The sequence below is a fragment of the Macaca thibetana genome, chromosome 1 (genome assembly GCF_024542745.1).
Source record: "Macaca thibetana thibetana isolate TM-01 chromosome 1, ASM2454274v1, whole genome shotgun sequence".
In the NCBI taxonomy this organism is placed as follows: Eukaryota; Metazoa; Chordata; class Mammalia; order Primates; family Cercopithecidae; genus Macaca; species Macaca thibetana.
Window position 1 is genome coordinate 158,036,664 of NC_065578.1, and position 19,567 is coordinate 158,056,230.

The following is a 19,567-nucleotide window of genomic DNA, read 5'->3' on the forward strand; positions in this document are numbered from 1 at the left end:
CTTAGTGAAATTTGCATCCACAGTGCTGCATAGACTGGATGCTCAGTTTGCCATGTCAGTGAACCAGGGATGCCAGGAGGAATGATTAGTAAGCTGTGAGTTGTTCCCACCTGGCTTTGAAGCCCCAGCACCCCTTCCTCTCCCAAGCCCCAGGTTGGTGCTCACCTCATACCCCAGGAGGATACCATTCATGTCCTGCTGCACGGGTTCCCAGGTCACGTTCATCTCTGAGGATGAGACCCCTTTGGCCCAGACCTTGGTAGGGGCCACCCTGGGCTCTGGGGACCGATACAGAACGGGTTTGGATTCCCAGGACACCCCCTGGGACACCCCCCAACCAGGATTGCCTTTGCTTAAGATTTTGGAGGAAAGCCCAGGGCTCAGGATGAAGGCCAAGTGGGAGCCCCCCAAGCAATGCTCCAGGGCCCACTTCTCTTCCCAGAGAGCCTCCCTTTTCCTAACCCCGAAGGGAGACAAGGTAGCAAGAGCTGGAAGTGAGGCCAGGGGTGTGGAACCCAAGTGTCCTCTCAACCTTCTCCTATGGAACTGAGCCGAGAGATGAGTAGCGTCCTCCCACCCCACACTCCTGTGGACAAGTGGCTGGGGTAGGGACGAGAAGTGGGCCCGGGGCAGCCCACCTTCCTCGGCGGAGTACACGAGTGCAGTGAGGCTCTCCGGCCCCTCCCCGCGGCGGTTGTAGCTGCGGATCTTGACCTCAAAGGGTGTGTAGGGCCTGACGCTCTCGTTGCTGTAGACGAAGTACTGGGCATCGGCGCCAGGCACCCGGGCGGTCTGCCAGTGAGTGCTGCCCTGCCTGCGGAAGGACAGCAGGTAGCCGAAGCCGTCTCCGTTCTGGTACTCCCGTGACATGGGCTGAGGGGCAAGAGCGTGGCATGGGCGAGGATCCGCAGCACGTGTCCCTGCCCGTTCCCTGGCCCCACCCAACCTTTGCCAAGAGTGGCGGCCCTGGACGCCTGCGCCTGCAGCGTGGATTTGCGTGAGGGGCAGCGGGTGCGTGGGAGGGGGACAGGAAGTTGTCCGCATTTGAGTCAGAGCTGTGCAGTGGTCCTTTCTGCAACTGCTCAAGCAGGAGAGGAGTCGGGGAGGAGGAGGACATCTGACTCTTCCAGCTTACCGTCCAGTTGACAATGAGCTCTCCGGGGGCTCCACCTCCTCCGCTGAGTCCTGAGGGTGCCACCGAGGGCGCTGTCAAGCGCCAAGAGACACGGATACGGCTTGTTAATGAGCAAGGAAAAAAGGAAAGCCCTGAGCCTGTGCCTGTAGAGCATCGTAAGATGGGGAACCCCTTCAACTGGGCCCTGGGTTTGTCCTCCAATGGTCCCTCTGAACATAGGCTCTGGAGTCAGGCAGTCAAATCCCACCTCTGCCATGACTAGCTGTGTTTCCCTGGGCAAGTTACTTAACCTTTCTGTGCCTCTGATTTTCTTCTCCATGGAGATAATCATGTTTCTCTCAGAGGCCGTAATGAGAATGAAATTAAACAGGACGATGGTTAGCATAGAGCGGATGATGCACACACGATCATTGTCCTCCTTACTCCATCAACTTAAACTAAATCACAGAGACCAACTCTCGTTTGCTTTAAAATAAGGGGAATAAATAACCCAAAACTGCAGTTAATGCAAACAAACAAACAAAACAAACTACTTTTGGGCTCCAGGGTGATATATTACTATTTTTCTTTTTATTGCAGATTTAATCTCCTAATTGTCTCGAGTATTAAACAAGGCTGATATTAAAACACGAATTTATTTCATCAGCTCCTGTAGCTTAGCAGAGAGTAACTTGGCTGGGGGTCAAAATATTTTCACAGAGAAACCAGCAGCTGGAGATTTTTCACTTGCTTCTGATGACAATAGTTTAGGGCCCTGTAATTTGCAAGAGGCCCCTAAACACATTGGCCATTTGATCCTGTGAGGTGGGTGTTATTATTGCCCTTTTCAGGGTGGAAAGACTGAGGCCCAGAGTAGTTAATCAACTTGCCTAAGGTCACACTGCTAATACATGACACAGGTGGAATCTGATCTCAGTCCTTCTGATTTTAAAGCCTGTCATGTTTCCTTTGCCTCACAGCTGTCTTTGTGCTCCTCGGCTCCTGGGATACTATTAATAGAATAAAGGAGTCCCCTCACTTCTCCACATTTGACCCTCCAAGAAGTTCAGGATCAATCAAAGAAAGTGTTCCCTTTGGAATTTCTTACTCAGGAGAGGTACCAGCTAAAAATGTTGAGTGTTTCTGGAAAAAGGAGAGTTTTTCCAAACAAAGCCTGGAGAGTTAGTTTGGGGCATGTAGGAGAACATGTTTCAGGGAGACAAGAAGATGGACCCTCACTACACATCCAGTGCAACAGGTCTGGGCAGGTGAGAGGAGGGAAGGCAGGGTCCTGAATCTATGCCCCTGGTCCCAGGATCCCAGGGCTCTCATTCCAGGCCATCCCCTGCGAATGGCTTGGAGATGGGCAGGAGCCTCTCAGCAGATGCTGACTGGAGCCTGTGCCTCCCCCACTCTCTCCTGGATTCTCTTCTCCCCCTCCTTCCCCACTCAAGACACCCACATGCTTTTTGCTGAGGGTTGTGGGCAGGTTATTCATTCCATCTGCTCCCTAAGAAATCATCTAAAGGGCTTGGAGACACTGGCTGCTTCCCTAGCCCTCTGCACAGAACACACACACACACACACACACACACACACACACACACATCTTTCACATCATCTGATTTCTTTTTTCTTTCTTTCTTTCTTTTTTTGAGATGGAGTCTCGCTCTGTCGCCCAGGCTGGAGTGCAGTGGCACGATCTTGGCTCACTGCAACCTCCACCTCCCGGGTTCAAGCCATTCTCCTGCTTCAGCCTCTCGAGTAGTTGGGATTTACAGGTGTGTGTCACCACGCCTGGCTAATTTTTGTATTTTTAGTAGAGATGGGGTTTCACCATGTTGGCCAGGCTGGTCTCGAACTCCTGACCTCAGGTGATCTGCCCTCCTCCGCCTCCCAAAGTGCTGGGATTACAAGCGTGAACTACCTTGCCCAGCCAGCATTAACTGATTTCTGTAGTGCATACTTTTCCAGGAGGACATCTGTCTACCACCCCGTGGTCCTGGATTCAAGTCCAAGCTATGTCAATGTGACTCTTCCCTTCTCCGAACTTTGGTTTTTCCACTTTAAAAAATTAAACTTAAAAAAATTATAGATGCGCATGCAGTTGTAAGGTTGATCAGTTTTTAAATGAGGAGTTTAGACTAGATGATTTGTCCATACAGTGGGCCTGGTCCCAACTTGGTGTTCTGTCCTTGTCTGTTTTGTGAGAGTCTGAAGCCTGTGAGCAGGGCTGGAACTCAGCATAACTGCGGCTGGCGTGGCACTTCCTATAAGTGGTGCCAGGGTCTCTGTCCTGATGATAGTTCTCTGGGACACACAGGACTCTCACCTGCTTCCTTGGTCCGGATTTTGCTGGAGGGCCCACTAGGCTCCCCAGTGCCCAGAATGTTGCTGGCTATGACCCGGAACTCATAGTCCATCCAGGGGGTGAGGCCCAGCACCTGTGCAGTCTCGGCATTGCCCTCGATGTTTGCAGGATCTGCAAGGCACCAGGGAGTCCATGTTCCAGCATTTGCTTATTCATCTGGATGCAGAGGGCAGGCACTGGCCTGAATCACCACTTATCTACCCAGCCCTCACTTCGGTACTTGCCATATACTAAGCACTGAGTACCTTTTTCAGAAATTATTGAAAAACTACTCAATTTCCCTATCTTGGTACCTCTGCTACTGCTGTGTGCACCCCCACGCCCCTACGAATGTTTTCATTGCTCCAGTAACAATCCTACCAATTCTTCAAGGGCATAGACCAAGCGCCTCCTCTTCTAACTCTTTCCCGACTGTCCTGCTTCCTATGTGACTGTCTTGCTGCCTGCCTGCATGCTCTCTGCTGGCAGAGGGCAAAGCTTGTCCCTCTTGGAAGCTCCAGGCTCAGCCCTGGCCCTCAGACCCCTGATCCCCAACCCTTGACCCTTTCTACCTCCTACACCCAGCCAAGCCTTATCAGCACTGACCCGGGTGGGGTCACACTTACTGGTCCGAACCTGCTTCCACTTCCCTGCAGGTGGAGTGCGAGCTTGCAGGGTGTACTTAGCAATGGGACTGTGGTTGTCGAAGCCACGGCTCCAGCTGAGCTGGATGGTGGTGTCGCCAATGTCCCTCACCACCACGCCTCCTGGGGGACCCGGCGGACCTGCACCAAGAGGTCAGAGCACAGTGGGTCAGAATTGGGCAGCTTCCAATTTGAGCCAACCTCCTCCCAGCCAGGCTTGAGCTGGTACAGTACCGAGACAGGTCAGCAGAGGGCGCAGTGAACACACACCCAGGAGGGAGCGCCGGCAAGGGATGTGGGCAGTTGGGGCGGGTGCCAGTTGGAGGGTGGAGGGATGTGTCTCAAGGCTGGGGGGCTCACAGAGGCTGTCACGTGGAGAGGTGCATAGATTTCCCAGCACTAGGCTTTGAAAACTTCAGGGCTCAGTAAAGCACTCCTATCTTGGGATGTGTTTAGGAGTGGATTTTTTAAACTTTGGCCTTGGAAGAAAAATGTCCTGATCATTTAGGTCCTGTGAAGAACCGCAGGATATATCCAGCTCACAGGAGTTCCGCCAGAAGCCCTTCCCCACAGCTTTGAGGGAGGGGAGGGGAGATGGGGCGAGAAGGTCAGAACAGCCCAGCTTGGCTTTAAGGGAGTTAGGGTAGGGGTAGAAGTGTGAAACCCCTCACCTCGGACCAGGACTGTGGCCTCCTTGGATGCGCTGTCCACCACCGTCTGGGCCATGCACGTGTACTTCCCCCCATGGCGCAGCTGGGCATTCAGGATGGTCAGATCCCCAATGGTCTCCTTCTGCACATGGGGACAGTTAGGGGCGGCAGGTCAGAGCACCGGCCCTGACCAGTGCAGCAGGCTATGAGACATGAGGCAGAGCTTGGGAGTCCCCTACTCCGTGACATCCATGGACCCCGCTGGATCTCAGTTTTCCTGTCTGTTCAATGGGAGGAATCACGACTCATCACTTAGAACCACTGGGGACTAAACAACAAAGTTTGTTTCAGGAGACAGTCAATGACTGTCCACATTAATAATGTCATTTGCCCTAGGGGGCAGGCCAACAAGAACAGTAGTGGGAGTGTCTTGGTGGCTGCCCACAATTCCAGGTTTGTCCCTAACCCTCTCCTATATGCATGGTCCCTGGGTGGAATCCAGGAAGGACGGCTATTCATCCAAGGATGAGTTTGCCATGCGTGGGCCTGAGGGAATGGGGGACGCTTAGGCTATGGGGGACTTAAAGGTGGGGATGGCTAAGGACATCCTGGGGCCCCTGTCTCTCTGGAAAGAGGGAGAAGCCATGGGGCTCTGGCCGTAGGCCTCACCACATTGGTTCTCCGGTAGTGCCCTCCGGGCTTATCAAAGTCAATGGGGAAGTCGTCCAGGGTCCAGGTGAATGTGAGGTCCATGGTGGGGTCGTGGGAGGCATGGCACTGTAGGGTCAGGTTGTCACCCAAGTTGATGTCGGCACTCGAGGGGGCTAGGGTGATCTTAGTTGCATCTGCCAAGTAAAACAAGGCCCCTGGGTGGATGGGGGAGGAAATGGGCACAGGCAGGGTCCGCAGGGCAGGCTGAGAGGCTCTGTCCTAAGGCCCAGCAAAAAGAAGAGGTGGTGTGACCCACATGTCCCAACTGCCCAGGACTGCATGAGTGTGTGGCAGGCAGGGAGGCATGACCGGAGTCTCGATGGTGGCCAGGGGGTGGTCCCAAGCGAAACTGAATCCGGGGGTGGCCTCGACACCAAACTAGGAGCAATGTGGGACACAGGAGCAGGATGACGGGGAGGACGGTACCCTGAGGAGGCTGAGTCCCCGGCCTACCCACATGGCAGCCCTCACCTCGCACAGACAGGATTCCAGTGCTGTTGGCTTTGCCCATGAAGTTCTCAGCAAAGCAGGTGTATTTGCCTTCATCTGACCGACTGATGTTTCTTATGATCAAGGTGCCATCTGGAGTTACAGTCACTCTGTGGCAAGGACAAAGCAGATGTGCCCAACTCAGGGACGGTTGTCACAGGAGGGGAATTAGCGTTCTAACGAGGAGGAGCAGGAACTGTGCAGGGTGGGGTGTGGGTGGTACCTGCTGCTGTTGACCAAAATCTCCGTGCCTTTGCTCCAAAGCACCACGGCCTTTGGAGCTGCCCGGGGCTGGCAGGGGATAACGATCTCTCCCCCGCGGGCTGCAGGGATCAGACGCCTCACAGGATTCAGCCTGAAGTCAGGGGCGAGTGCTGGAAGGAAAGGGGAGAGCCACAGAGAAAAGTACTGTCACCCTTGATGAAGACGTTACTTGGCCTGCCCTTTGAGGCCACCTCATGAGTGACTCCTACCAGCACCTCTTCCAGAATTATTTCAGAACCAAGCCCTTTTTTCTCTGGCCTAAGCTATCAAATCTCCTGCCTGGACTATTGACAACACCGCCCTCCCCAGCCCCCCGCCCCTCAACCCCCCGCCGCCGCCACCCCACTTCAGTCTTCCTGTTTCTGCGCGTTCCTCCTACAATCTTTTCTCCACCCAGCGAGGAATGAACAGCTTTTTCAACTCACACTCAGTGGAGCCCGGCTCTTCACAAATAAGTCTCCATCTTTCCAATCACATCTTGCTCCACTCTCTCTCCCACTCATTATGTTCCAATCACCTAGCCTTTTTTTTTTTCCCCTCTCTCTTTTGAAGTTGTGAAGTCTTTTCCTGCCTCCAGACCTTTGCACTTGCTGTAAATCTTGCCTGGAAATTCCCCAGATCTTCACGCGGCTGGCTCCTTAACATTCAGGTCACAGCCTAAATGGGACTTCCTCCTAGAAGACTTCTCTGACCACCCCATCTAACAGGCCCATCTCACGCCCATCACTCTACTGGATTTTCTTTTCTTTTCTTTTAAGACAAGTCTTGCTCTGTTGCCCAGGCTGGAGTGCAATGGCACAATCTCAGCTCACTGCAGCCTCTGCCTCCAGGGCTCAATTGATTCTCCTGCCTCAGCCTCCTGTGTAGCTGGGACTACACGTGTGTGCTACCATGCCTGGCTAATTTTTGTATTTTTCATAGACATGGGGTTTCACCATGTTGCCAAGGCTGGTCTCGAACTCCTGAGCTCGAGGTGATCCACCCACCCCTGCCTCCCAAAGTGCTGGGATTACAGGCATGAGCCACTGCACCCTGCCTGGATTTTCTTTATACTGTATTTGATGGCTAGCTGAAATTGTTTAATTGTTTGATTTGGGGTTTATTTGTCCCTTTCCCTCTACTGGATTGTAAGCTACTTAAAGGCAGAGACTGTATCTTTCGTATTCATCCTCTGTGAGGTGTTGAGTAAGTATTGGTTGAATGGATGAAGGAACGAATGAACGCTTCTTAGCAAAACGTCACTAAAACTTGATGTGGTGGGTATCGCTGTGTCCATTTTATGGATGAGGAAACTGAGGCTCAGTGAGCTCAAGTCACACAACTAAATATTAGCACTGGCTGGCATTTCCCAGGCACCAGCATAAAATGGGCAGGCCTTTTATGCTGTACCTCTTTCATCTCACTTGTTCCCTACAGCAGCCCAGGAGGGCAGGACTATTATTGCCTACATTTTATAATCAAGAAACTGAAACACAGAAACACTAAGTAACTTGCCAAAGCTCACATAGCTGAAAGGGTTGGGTTACACAGATCTGATTGATTTGGTTTCCGTTTTGTTTTTTCAGTGCAGCAAATATTTACTGTGTGCCAGACATGGGACAAGTCAGAGACCCTGCCCTCTGGCAGCTCTCAACCCTGTGTCTCATCTCCTTTCTTAAATCTCTGAGTTCTCCTACTTAGACACTTGGAAAACCAAGGAAAATTGCTACAGGGTATGTGCGTGTGTGTTTGGAAACACCTAAACTCAGAGCTCTGAAAGCCACCATATGCACGTCCTTGGGATGTCCCCTGCCTCCCTGGGCCCCTTACCTTGCACGGCTAGCTCGGCACTGGCGTAGATGGTACCGTGCTTATTCTCTGCCACACACTGGTACATGCCCGAGTCCTCCAGGCTCAGCTTGGAGAACCGCAGGTCCCCGGCCAACACCTCCACCCGGTTCTGTGCAGAAGAGCCCAGAGCCCAGGGGGATCAGGACCACTGGAGCCACAGGGAGGAGGGGTTGGCAGGGGTGGGGGCAGTGGAGACTCTAGGCTGATAATCCCTAGAGGATATGGCTCGTATGTCCAGTCCTACCTCGGGGCCACCTGGAACCTCAGGATGCAGATTACCCAGGCCTCCCCAAAGCTGGAAGGGTGAGGTGATCCAGTCAGGACCACATCACTTCTTTTGTGGCTGAATTGTGCCTGGATCCAGGCCCAGCCTGTGGCCATGGGACTGGGATGGGAAGAAGTCCTCAGGTGGTCCTAGGACCACCCTTTGGCACCCTAATTAGCCCAGAGGGCTACTAGTGGTGCAGGGGAAGTTCTGGGGGGTGAGGGAACCAAGTGAGCAGAGGACAGTTATGTGTGGGAGGAATCCCACGTCTCCTACCTGGGAGGCCAGAGGCTCCCCATTCCGCAGCCAGCGCACTGTAGGCCGGGGCTTGCCGGCGGCTGCACAGCCCCAACGCAGGTTGGAGCCAATGTCAGCCTCTGTGTCCGAGATCACTTTCAGCCACTCAGGCTGAGCTGTGGGAGCCCGGAAAAGAAAACCTGGCATGAGCTAGGAGGAGCTTCCAGCTCATTAAAAGGAACAGAAAATCAGGGCAGCAGTACCTGTGCCAGACAGCAGAGGGTGCCATCAGCATTCTGGGACGGAGAGGACAAGGAGGAGGGGGCAGGAAGAAGGAGGCACAAGAAAGCTGGCACTCTGTGGTTGTGCCAGTGGCTGCTTTCGCAACTTAAATCGTTCTGGAGCCTCCTGTGTGCTTTCTGCACCCCTGACTGAAGCTCTGAGCTGACCACAGCACTAGCTTCTTCTGGTCCCAGACTCAGTGCCGTCCTAGGGCAAGCAGGCTCATGCAGGGGGCTTCCCAGTCTCCTCCCTGACTTTTGGGTCTGTTTCCTTGGGGACAAGGGTGAAGGCAGGAAGGGGGGTTGGGAGGGGCAGAGAAGGTGTCCCTGGTTCTGTACCCTGCACGATGATGCGGCCCTGCACGGTGTCTCGGCCCTTGGAGTTCTCTGCCTCACACTCGTAGGTGCCCTCATCCTCAAAGCTGACGCTGGGGATCTGCAGGGTGGGCTCAGCTGTGGTCCACTGTGGGGACAGGGAGCCGTCCACTTTGCGCCACTTGATCCGGGGTACAGGGCTGGCAGGAGAGACAAAGCCAGAGGGTGTGGGCTAAGCTGGGCCTACCCCTCCAGTGCCCACAGCTCCTCATATCCAGACTCTCAGGCCCTCCTGAGATGCTGGGCCTGGGAGGAGCAGACGGAGAGAGGGTGCCTTCTGGCTGATCCTCACTCTCTTCTCCCAGGTAGGCTCGGAGCACACGCAGGGAAGGGGCAAGAGGCAGGGCTCCTCTACCCATCCCTCCTGCAACAACCCTCGAGCCAGGGAAGCTGGGCTTCTGCGGGGTCTGCACTCTGAAGCTGGGTCTGCCCTCTGCCACAGTGGCCTGTGACCTGGGTCTTTATGGGTTCTCTTTTCCGTTGCCTCTATAGGGCAGGCCTTGCCCCTACTTTTCAAAGGGACTTTAGCTATTAGTAATCTGTGCACTAAAACGGACTGAGGTATCAGTTTTAATGGGTTAATATATTCCTCTTCCACATGCTTTTCTTTTTTTTTTTTTTTTTTCAGATGGAGTCTCGCTCTCTCGCCCAGGCTGGAGTGCAGTGGCGCGATCTCGGCTCACTGCAAGCTCCGCCTCCCGGGTTCACGCCATTCTCCTGCCTCAGCCTCCAGAGTAGCTGGAACTACAGGCTTCCACCATCATGCCTGGCTAATTTTTTTGTATTTTTAGTAAAGATGGGATTTCACTGTGTTAGCCAGGATGGTCTCGATCTCCTGACCTCGTGATCTGCCTGCCTCAGCTTCCCAAAGTGCTGGGATTACAGATGTGAACTACTGTACCTGGCCCCCTTCCACATGCTTTTCATGTGGATTTTCTGGAAGCCCAAAACTTCCCACAAGGCAAAGATTATCCCAGGTAACCACAGGAGATAGTTGAGGGAGGAGGGGGCCAAAGTACAAATCACATTCTTTCTTTCATTCTACAAACATTTATTGAGCACCTGCTGTTTGCTTAGCCCTGTTCCAGTGAATCCTTCTAGGAGTGCAAGAAAGAGAATGCTTTCTGTTGTGATTCTCAAATAGATCACTGTTAACATTCACGGAACACTTTCCTAAATTCCAGGCACTGTTCTCAGCACCTCACATGTATGAACTGATTTAATCCTCATGACAACCCTATGAGGTGGGTACTACTAACACCACCATAAAGAAACTGAGGCACAGAGAGGTTAGGCAGTTTACCCAAGGTCTGCGGGTGGCAGAGCTGGGATCCGAACGAGGCAGACAGGGTTGGAGTCTGTACACTGTGCTGCCTACCTCCAGCCTTGGGTGTTACTCAGGCTGTCTGAGCCTGCCATGTGCTGCTGGAGGACCAAGTGATTCTGGCCGTGGAAGGCCCCTGGCACATGCAATGCCTCACCCAGAGAGTTAGTGTCCAGTGAGTGGTGGTCGATGCCCACTGTGTGCCCAGTTCTTTGCTAGACCCTGTGAGGGACACCAAGATGACAGCCCTGACTCTGCCTGCCCTCACCCTGGGGTCACCTGTGCCCCCAAGAGACTGCCCTGGTACCCCTCCCTTTTCACACTCACTTCCCAAAGGCAAAGCACTCCAGGGTGACCTGCTGCCCCACCAGTGCATAGGTCTCTGCTGGGAACCGGGCCTTGATGCTGGGTGCAAAGAGCCGGGTATCTGGGGAGAGAGAATTTTACAAATCAGATGCAGATGACTCCAGGTCAGGTGCTACCCTGCTTGGGATCTCAGCACCTTTCAGAGCCAACTATGTCTTGGCAGCTGTGTGGAATCTCCCTGAGGCCTAGGGCAAGGGCCTGAGGATTTGAAGCAGGAGGATCTGGGGGTCCAGGGCCTGGAATCAGTGCCCTGCAAGCCGATCTTCCAATCTCCAAAGGAAAAACCCTTTTCCCAATGCTCGCTGACCCTTCCAGTTCCCTCCCTCCCGCCACGCCTGGCCGAGCCTGACCTTCAGCAGCCAGGTTGAGCTGAGCAAATTTGCTGAAGACGCTCTTGGTGGAGAAGTCCATGTGGCTGGTGGCCAAACAGGAGTAGTTGCCCAGGTCTGAGGCATTGGTTCGGGCAATGTACAGATTCCCTGTGGTCTGGGACACGAAGTGACGCCCGTCCGTCGGGATGAAGTTGGGGAACTCGTTGAGGAGCCAGCGGTAGGACAAGCCTAGGATGTGAGGAGTTTGAGGAAACCAGGGGGTGCCGGGCTAACAGGACCACTCTGGGTGGGACCCCAGCATGCTGGTGGGGTTCTGCAAGCCCTGTCCTGACAGCCACCATGCTCTGAACTGGGGCTAAGGGGAGACCTAGAGGGAAGAAGTGACTATTCCTGCCCTTAGAGAGCACTAAGTCTGTCAGGGATCACAGCACTCAGGGACCACCCAGTTTGAAGGTGGAAGCAGGGCACAGAGATGGAAAATGACAGACCCATAAAGAAAACACAGATCATTTAAAATTACGGTCCCAGGGATGGGTGCTTCTAAGGGTCATTTCCAGGGGTCACCTTTTATTCCATCCTCCTTCTGCCAAATTTCTGGTAGCCCTTCCTGTGCCCTCTCTCACCGTGGCCCAAGGTCTGGACTCACCTGGGTAGTGGGCAGGTGGGTTACAGGGCAACATCACCCCCCAGCCTTCATGAGTTTTCACTGGGTCTCGCTCCTCCTTGGAGAATTCCTGCAGAACTGGAGGCAGAGACCAGGGGCTCAGGCACTGTCCTCCTGGCCTGCGAGCCTCTCCCTGACTCATCCTTCACGGAGAAGCAGCAGTTCACTAAGGCATGTCATGTGAGGTCAGGAAGGCCTGGCTTGAGGGTGTCACTTGTCCTTTCTGGGCACTTTCTGCTAGCCCCCTCTCCCCCTCCCGCAAAGTGTCTTGGTCCCCTGCGGGTCTCACAGCCGAAGCGGAGGATGGCCTCCCTGCTGACAACGGTGCCCACTGGGTTGGAGGCCAGGCACTGGTAGACCCCGGCATCCTGTGCCTTGGTGGGGTTCATGATGACCAGGTTGCCCCCCACTAGCTGGTGACGGGAACCTGGCTCCAGCTTCATCTCGGTGCCATTCATCTTCCACCTGCAGCAGGGGACAGAGGAAGGGGACCTCTGAGTCCTGCCTGGTGGCAGGACTGATGAGAGGGAAGGTTCAATGGCTGCCCAGGGCCTCCCAGCACCCACTGCAGAGGCCTTACCGATAGGTGGCTGGAGGGCTGGCCCGGGCGCGGCATGCCAGCAGCACCTGCTCCTCCGTGGACTCCTCTGGGAATAGCACACTGAGGGGTTGGTCTTCAAAGACAGGCCCAAAGGTGGTTGGGGATCCCAGGGCTGAACTCCAAGCTGCAGGTGATGACACCACCAGAGGCCTCAGAGCCTGGGCCTGGCCGGAGCCTGGCCTCTTGGGCTGCGCTGTCCAGTAAAACTTTCTCTGATGATGGGAATGTTCCATTTTCTGCACTGTTCAATGTGGTAACCACTAGCCACGTGGGGCTATTGAGCACGTGACATGTGGCTATTGCGACTGAGGGATGACATTTTACATTTTATTTAATTCATTTAAATTTCAATTTAAATAGGCTGGGCAGGCCCCATCTGGCCATATCAGTTCAGTTAATCACCCATCCTACACTCAGGTATTGAGCACCCGCTCTATACCCAGCACTGGGCTAGAGACTGGCTTGTAAAAATGATTAAGACACAGTCCCTCTTCTTCAAGGGGCTTGTGGTCCAAGGAGGGAAACAGGAAATTGGCAGTGCAAGGTGGCAAATGCCATAAAGTTCAAGGTGCTGGGGCCTCAGAATGGAAGCAGTTCTACCTCTCAGGGGGCTTTCAAGGGAGCCTTCCAGAAGAACTGATCTGTGGGGTGTGAGGTGCATGAGACATTGCCAGCCACAAACATGCAGAGAGGATGTGTGTCCCTGGAGCCTAATACCCTTACCGGGGCAGTGTGGACCCGAAGCCTGGGCCTGGGGACTAGACTGGCCCTCTACTAGCCGTGGGACTTTGGGAAAGTTATGGAATCCTTCTGAGCCTCAATGTCTTCACCTGTGATATGAAAAGAATATGAATTCACCTCCCAGGGTCTGCGTGAGGATTCAGCCAGACAAACCCTTGGAAGGTGGCGGGCAAGCAGATGTCTGCTGGAGCCACGTGTTGGGTGGGGACTTGGAAGAGAAGATGGGTAGAGGCTGGGCAGTTTGCTTTGATGGGTGGAGGGTGGGCAGTTTGCTTTGGTAGGTGGAGGGTGGGCAGTTTGCTTTGATGGGTGGAGGGTGGGCAGTTTGCTTTGGAGGCAGTTTTATACAATTCCAGTATCACAATTCAAGAAATGTTCAGAAAGGGAGTGACTTGCCCATGGTCACCCAGCAGGTCTGTGGCACAGACAGATCAGTTCCTCCTGAGCTTGGTGGACCAATGAGTACCACACAGGCAAATGGGGCAGACCCCTCTCTTCATGCATCATTGTCCTGCTGCAGGGCAGGGCAGGGGATGAAGAGCCACAGATTGGCCGGACATCGAACCTGCCTTTCAACAGGGCTGGGGTGGGCTCTCTGCTGACCGGTGAGGCCAGTCCGTTTTGCCTCTGCCGTGTCAGGTGGGAGCCAGGCTATCTAATTGGCTTCTACCTCTTAACACAGCTGATTTCAGGCCTGCCTTGGTGGGTCATGAGGAAAGGGATCCCCATTAACCAATTAGCTCCTTTCCTGGCGCATCCAGCCGTCAGTCCTCTTCCAGGGGTAGGGGGTGGCCCCATGCTGCAGCTGAGGCCCAGTCCTGGCCCCCTGGGAGTGAGGGCAGCTGCTAAGCAGCTCTCAGAATGAGGTAGGAGGCAGGGCTCGCAGAAATGGCCCGGTGCAGGCATCCCTTGTGCCATTCTCCCTCACTGCCGCCCCAGGCCTCAGAGGCGGAGGCGGCGGGCGGTGACAGCATCATCTCGGCTGGAGAGCCCAGCTTAATCCCAAGTTAATGATGGTGGTGTAGGGTAGGAACCCTGCCCCAGCTGGCACTGCTGGGAGGGGGGGCAAAGGAGGGGCTGGGAGGCAGCCGGGCTGCTGGGAACCACCTCGTACAATAGCAGCTTCCAGGAACTCTGGGTGATGGCGTGGCTGAGTGGGCTTGGGTCACGTTGATACATTCAGACTCTTTCTTCCTGAGAAACCTTTCTCCTCTGCTCTCAGCCGTCCACTCACCCAAATATTCACATACACGCCCCTCTGCATCTCTCACCTCCACACATTTTCCTATATGCACACTCATATCATACATAAATTCGTATATATGCACCTCCCTAAGCTGCTCAAATGGCCAGATACACACATTTACACACACATCCATTTCTCCCCGACACACAGCTATAGATGGCCATGGAGACTTTTATATATAATCCATGCATTCATAATAATAAAAATAATAATAAAAATAGGTGCTATTGATGGAGTGCTTACTATTTATCCCATACCATGCTCCATATTTCCTTCTCATAACCTCTTTACAAGATAGGTATTGCCATTTTCTTATTTTCCTGATGTGGAAGCTGTGAGTTAGAAAGCTTTAATAACTTGCTCCAGATCCCACAGCTTGAAGGAGCAGATCTGGGGGTTTGGACCTTGGCCAGGCTGACCCCACCACCAGCATTCTTAACCCCAGTGTCCCTGACTCTCGACCTCTGTTTCCCATCAGAACCACCAGAGGCCCTGCTCCATCTCACAGATAAGGAGTCAGAATCTCTCGGAGTGAGGCTTGGGAGTCCAAGTCTTAGAAAATGCCCCTGGGCATTCTGCAGGGAGGCTGGGGTATGAGAGCTGGTCGCACTGTGCTGTGAGACTTTCTGGACACATTCATTATCCCCAGCATAGCACCACCTCCATGCAGACACCTCACTCATACCTCCAGCCTCTCAGCCATCCATATCCACAGACACCCTCACACACCCACACTTACCTCTTCAGCTACATACACACCCACCCACACATGAGCCTTCCCGTGTGTGTGCTTACACATGCACACACAAAAACACACTCTCTGCCTGTAATCCCAGCACTTTGAGAGGTGGAGGTGGGAGGATCACCTGAGGTCGAGAGTTCGAGACCAGCCTGGCCAACATGGTGAAACCCCATCTCTACTAAAAATACAAAAATTAGCCAGGTGTGGTGGCGGGTGTCTGTAATCCCAGCTACTCGGGAGGCTGAGGCAGGAGAATCACTTGAACCCAGGAGTCAGAGGTTGCAGTGAGCCGAGATCACACCACTGCACTCCAGCCTGGGTGACAGAGTGAGACTCCATCTCAAAAACAAAAACAAAACCCCAAACAACAACAACAACAACAACAACAACAACACCACCACCACCACCACACACTCTCCCAGGCGAGGCCAGCCCTTCCTTATTCTTGTTCCGCATCCTCTCTGATTCTTTTCTGATGCCCTGTCATGGTAACTGTTCCCCCAAACACAGGCATCAGAAACCTTGCAGAGGAAGGGAGTTAGAGAGATGAGAAGGTGGAGGGGGATCCTTGATACTCCTCCTTGCACTGGAGTGCCAGGAATCCACAGCTATATCCCGAGGACAGGGCAGCAAGAAAAGCCCAGACCTGAGGCACCTTCCCAGGAGGGGTGGCGGCCAGCGATGGGATTTGCCACTCCTGTCTCTCTCTGGAGCTCTGGGAGGTGGCAAAACAGATGCCAGCCCCTTGGCCATTGGCTTCGTGTGTCTCTGGGTCTGAAGACCTTGGAGGCTGTCCGTACCCCTTTCCTTAGATGGTGTGGATCCAGCACTGAGGCATCCCTGAGGGAGGGGATGCTAGAAGCCTAGGTGCCTCCCCTCTGCTCCTTCTGGGGTTGGCATCTCCTGCTCTGTGCAGTTGAGGCTCCCCATCCCTGTAGCTCTTCCCAGTCTGGTGGACCCTGGGACAAGTAGCGAGGCCTGGGGGCTAAGTGGCTCCCCCCACACTCTGAGTCAGCCCTGTTTCCCAGCAGCCTCACTGACTGAGCCGCAGGACTGGGAAGCAGTGAGGACAGAATGAGAACATCTGAAAGTATGCCAGTGGAGTCCTTCCCTGGTGAGACAAAGGAACTGAAATGCACTGGCTGTAGCCTTCCAGGGGGTGTGGGGTGGGGGAGGTGGAGTCTGAGGTGCTTAGAACTCCAGGACCATGGAGACTCCCACGGGGATGTTTAAGGAGAAAAGAAGCATCTATTGATCTGGGCTGAGGGTCAGGGTAGAGGACAAGCAGTGGGTCCAGCAGACCCCTTAGAGCAGGAGGTGGCTGGGGACCTCCCTCTTGCCCTAGGACAGACCAGCTGCCTGGCTCCTCTGGCCTGACATGCTCGCCAGAGTCCAGCTGGCCTGTGACTCTCAGCCTGCCCTCTTCACCCTCTCCTTCCCCTCCTGCCAGTGTCCCTCTGCCTCTCCTCCAAGCTGGGAGCTCCCCTGCGAGGAGAACCTGAGCTCCCTCCTCTGCCACATCTCTTTCCAGATCCTGTTCTATACTTGATCAATTTGCTGGGATGCAGCATTGCCTTAATAAACCCTTCCGGCGTTTACTGGGATTGACCGCCGTCTGCTCATATCAGGGGACTACAGAGCCCTGTCTGGGAGAACGTCCTGCAATGATGGAAATGTTCTGTGCTCTGTGCTATCCAATACGGCTACTGAACATTCGAATGTGGCTAGTGCACCTGAGGAAATTATTATTTTTTTTTTTTTTTGAGACGGAGTCTCGCTCTGTCGCCCAGGCTGGAGTGCAGTGGCCAGATCTCAGCTCACTGCAAGCTCCGCCTCCCGGGTTTACGCCATTCTCCTGCCTCAGCCTCCCGAGTAGCCAGGACTACAGGCGCCCGCCATCTCGCCCGGCTAGTTTTTTTTGTATTTTTTTTTTTTTTAGTAGAGACGGGGTTTCACCGTGTTAGCCAGGATGGTCTCGATCTCCTGACCTCGTGATCCGCCCGTCTCGGCCTCCCAAAGTGCTGGGATTACAGGCTTGAGCCACCGCGCCCGGCCGGAAATTATTTTTAAAATGGAATTGAATCTGAGTTGTAGTAGTCCCATGTGGCTATTACCTTCCATATTGGACAGTGCAGCCTTTGAGGCTGCAACTCCGGGTGATATTATGGAGATCTGGGCATGCCATCGTCTTGCTGTGTGACCCAGGGCAAGACACTCACCCTCTCTGGGTCATTCTTCCTTCATCTATAACACGGCAAAGACATATTCCCTTTCCTCCTAAACTCAAAGGAAAGGTAAGATCTACAAATGGGAAATTTTAGCAAGGAAATGGCCTCAGAAATCTAGCTGCTCCTACAATGCAGTCACTGATTTCTGTAATTGTCACCCAAATCATAGCAAGGATATAATGCTATAATCATGCCTGCTAGGCTTCAAAGCCCAGATGAGCCCTCTTACCTGAAGAGGAGACAAGGGCCACAGCAGCTACCAGCAGCAGGTGTGGCTTCCTCCTGGTGGCTGTCCCCATGGTGGATGTCCGGGTAGAGGTGGGGATCGGAGGAGAAGGGCCTCAGCTCAGCTTGGGGACAGCCCAGCTGGAGGCCGAGAAGGACCTGAGGAGGCAGACAGACAGAAGGGCTCTGAGCTGAGGAGCGCCCCTCCCAGCTCCAGGCACATCTGGGTCTCTAAAGCTTTTCCCTCCGCCTGGGGAGCTGCCGGAATTGCCCAAGCACTAATTCTCCTCAGGGTCCCAGAGGAAGGGGCTTGGCTATTACCAAGAAGCTCTTCCTGGGGCTGAGTGCCTCCTACTGGTCCCCTGGGAGTCTGGCTCAGCCCTATACCCCCACCCGCCCCCACTCCAGCCAGCGGGGTGCCGCTTAAGAAGTGAAAGCAGAGATTAATTGGGAGGTAAGAACCCACCTGCCCTCTCGCCCGTCAGCTCTTGAGGCGAGGTTGGAAGAGAACAGGACCCTTGCCTGGGTTGGAAGTCAGTAACGTCTTCCTCTGGCAGGCGGGCTTGGGGCCGACTTTCCCCCTGCCTCTTCCCCTCAGCTGTCTGGGTGGGGGCTTGTAAACCCCTCTGGGAGCTGCTTTAAGTCTCCCAGTCCTGTTTTCCTAGCAGTGAGGAGGGGTCTCACTGATTGGTCCACACCCTCTTACCAGCGGAGTCATGACCTTGGCCCCATTAGCAATGCCCCCAACCAGATGGGTGAAGGGGCCCAGCAGGCTTTCTGGGTCAAAAGAGTTAACGCAGCTCCCAGAGGAGCCTCCCTCTTTCACAGAGATGAGCTGAGGCTTGGTTCAATCCTTGAGCTCTGGAGAAGAACCTGCTCCCTGTAGCTGCTGAGAGCAAGTCAGACACCTGTCCCATCAGTCTGAGAGATGGGGCCTCCTCTTGGGAGGTGAGGGCAGGGGCAGAGCCAGCCTCCCCGTTCACTCCCAGTCCCTGGGAGGACTTCCCTAGTTCAGAGGGGAGTGTGGAATGTCAGGGGCCTGCTTTCCAGTTACTGGTTATCAGAGTGAACCCGGGTCACTGGGCTCAGAGCCTCCACAGGGCTCAGCGAGCCCGGCTGCAGATTCTGCTGCTCTGCTCTGCCTGCCCTCTTTGCAGAAACCTAAGAGCAACGGGAGGGGGTCAGGGCTTGGGGAGAGAGCCTGGCTGGGGGCCCTTTGGCAAACTGCCGACAAGACCCCTCCCATCTCTGGATCTCAGTGGTCCGCCTCTGGTGATGCCCTTAGAATGCAGAGTGGCCAAGGGCCTGGGAATGCTGTCCCCTGGATGGGGACCCGGGTGGAGAAGGAAGGCTGCAGAGGACCTAAGATTGCTCCTTGGGCCTGTGCAGGGGCTGAAGGCCAGTGCAAGCTCAGGGTCTGCCCTGTCTCACATCACACTCTAGTCCCTCAGGAAGAGAGCTCCCGAACCCCTTTCACCCTCCACAGCTGATCACCCCACAACCTTTTCCTGCCTCTTTCACAGCCACAGCTGGCACCCAAAGGAGCCTGGGGGAAGAGAAGGGAGAGGTGGCCCCAGGGCCTGTCAGGAAGGATATGGGCAAGGAAGCCAAGAAGCTGGGTGTTTTGCAGAGGGCAGGGCGTTGGAGCAGATGGCACTCTCTCCTCCACCCCGACTGCAGCCTCATATCCACTTCCCATTGACAGGCAGGGTGCCCAGGTGCCAATTCTCCCTGAATACCTGTTCCTCCCTGTCCTTGCCACTCTCAGTTCCAGACTTGAACTGAAGACATTCTGCACTTACAACCCCTCTGACATTCCCCCAGCCCATCTATCTCCATTCTCCCGTAACGCCCTTCCTGGGCAAGGCAGTTTCTCTCCTGCAAGGCC

General features: G+C 54.4%; 1 protein-coding gene across 3 annotated transcripts in view; it reads right to left on the reverse strand.

Moving 5' to 3' along the window:
* CNTN2 (contactin 2) overlaps positions 1-19,567 on the reverse strand; it is a 34,929-nt gene that overhangs the window by 7,279 nt on the left and 8,083 nt on the right. For 2 of the 3 annotated variants that reach the window (XM_050762991.1, XM_050763003.1), the window contains exons 2-19: positions 17,684-17,838; positions 12,477-12,621; positions 12,186-12,361; positions 11,879-11,974; positions 11,251-11,460; positions 10,862-10,961; positions 9,175-9,350; positions 8,594-8,730; positions 8,032-8,161; positions 6,182-6,332; positions 5,941-6,068; positions 5,428-5,603; positions 4,780-4,900; positions 4,091-4,249; positions 3,447-3,596; positions 1,136-1,206; positions 639-873; positions 166-278 (exon numbers count right to left, since the gene is read on the reverse strand). In XM_050762991.1, the coding sequence (XP_050618948.1) occupies positions 166-278; positions 639-873; positions 1,136-1,206; positions 3,447-3,596; positions 4,091-4,249; positions 4,780-4,900; positions 5,428-5,603; positions 5,941-6,068; positions 6,182-6,332; positions 8,032-8,161; positions 8,594-8,730; positions 9,175-9,350; positions 10,862-10,961; positions 11,251-11,460; positions 11,879-11,974; positions 12,186-12,361; positions 12,477-12,621; positions 17,684-17,753 (2,544 nt within the window). In that variant the 5' untranslated portion in view covers positions 17,754-17,838. Of the gene's footprint in view, positions 1-165; positions 279-638; positions 874-1,135; positions 1,207-3,446; positions 3,597-4,090; positions 4,250-4,779; positions 4,901-5,427; positions 5,604-5,940; positions 6,069-6,181; positions 6,333-8,031; positions 8,162-8,593; positions 8,731-9,174; positions 9,351-10,861; positions 10,962-11,250; positions 11,461-11,878; positions 11,975-12,185; positions 12,362-12,476; positions 12,622-17,683; positions 17,839-18,145; positions 18,684-19,567 lie in introns of those variants that run through there. The other variant, XM_050762998.1, reaches the window with a different exon arrangement.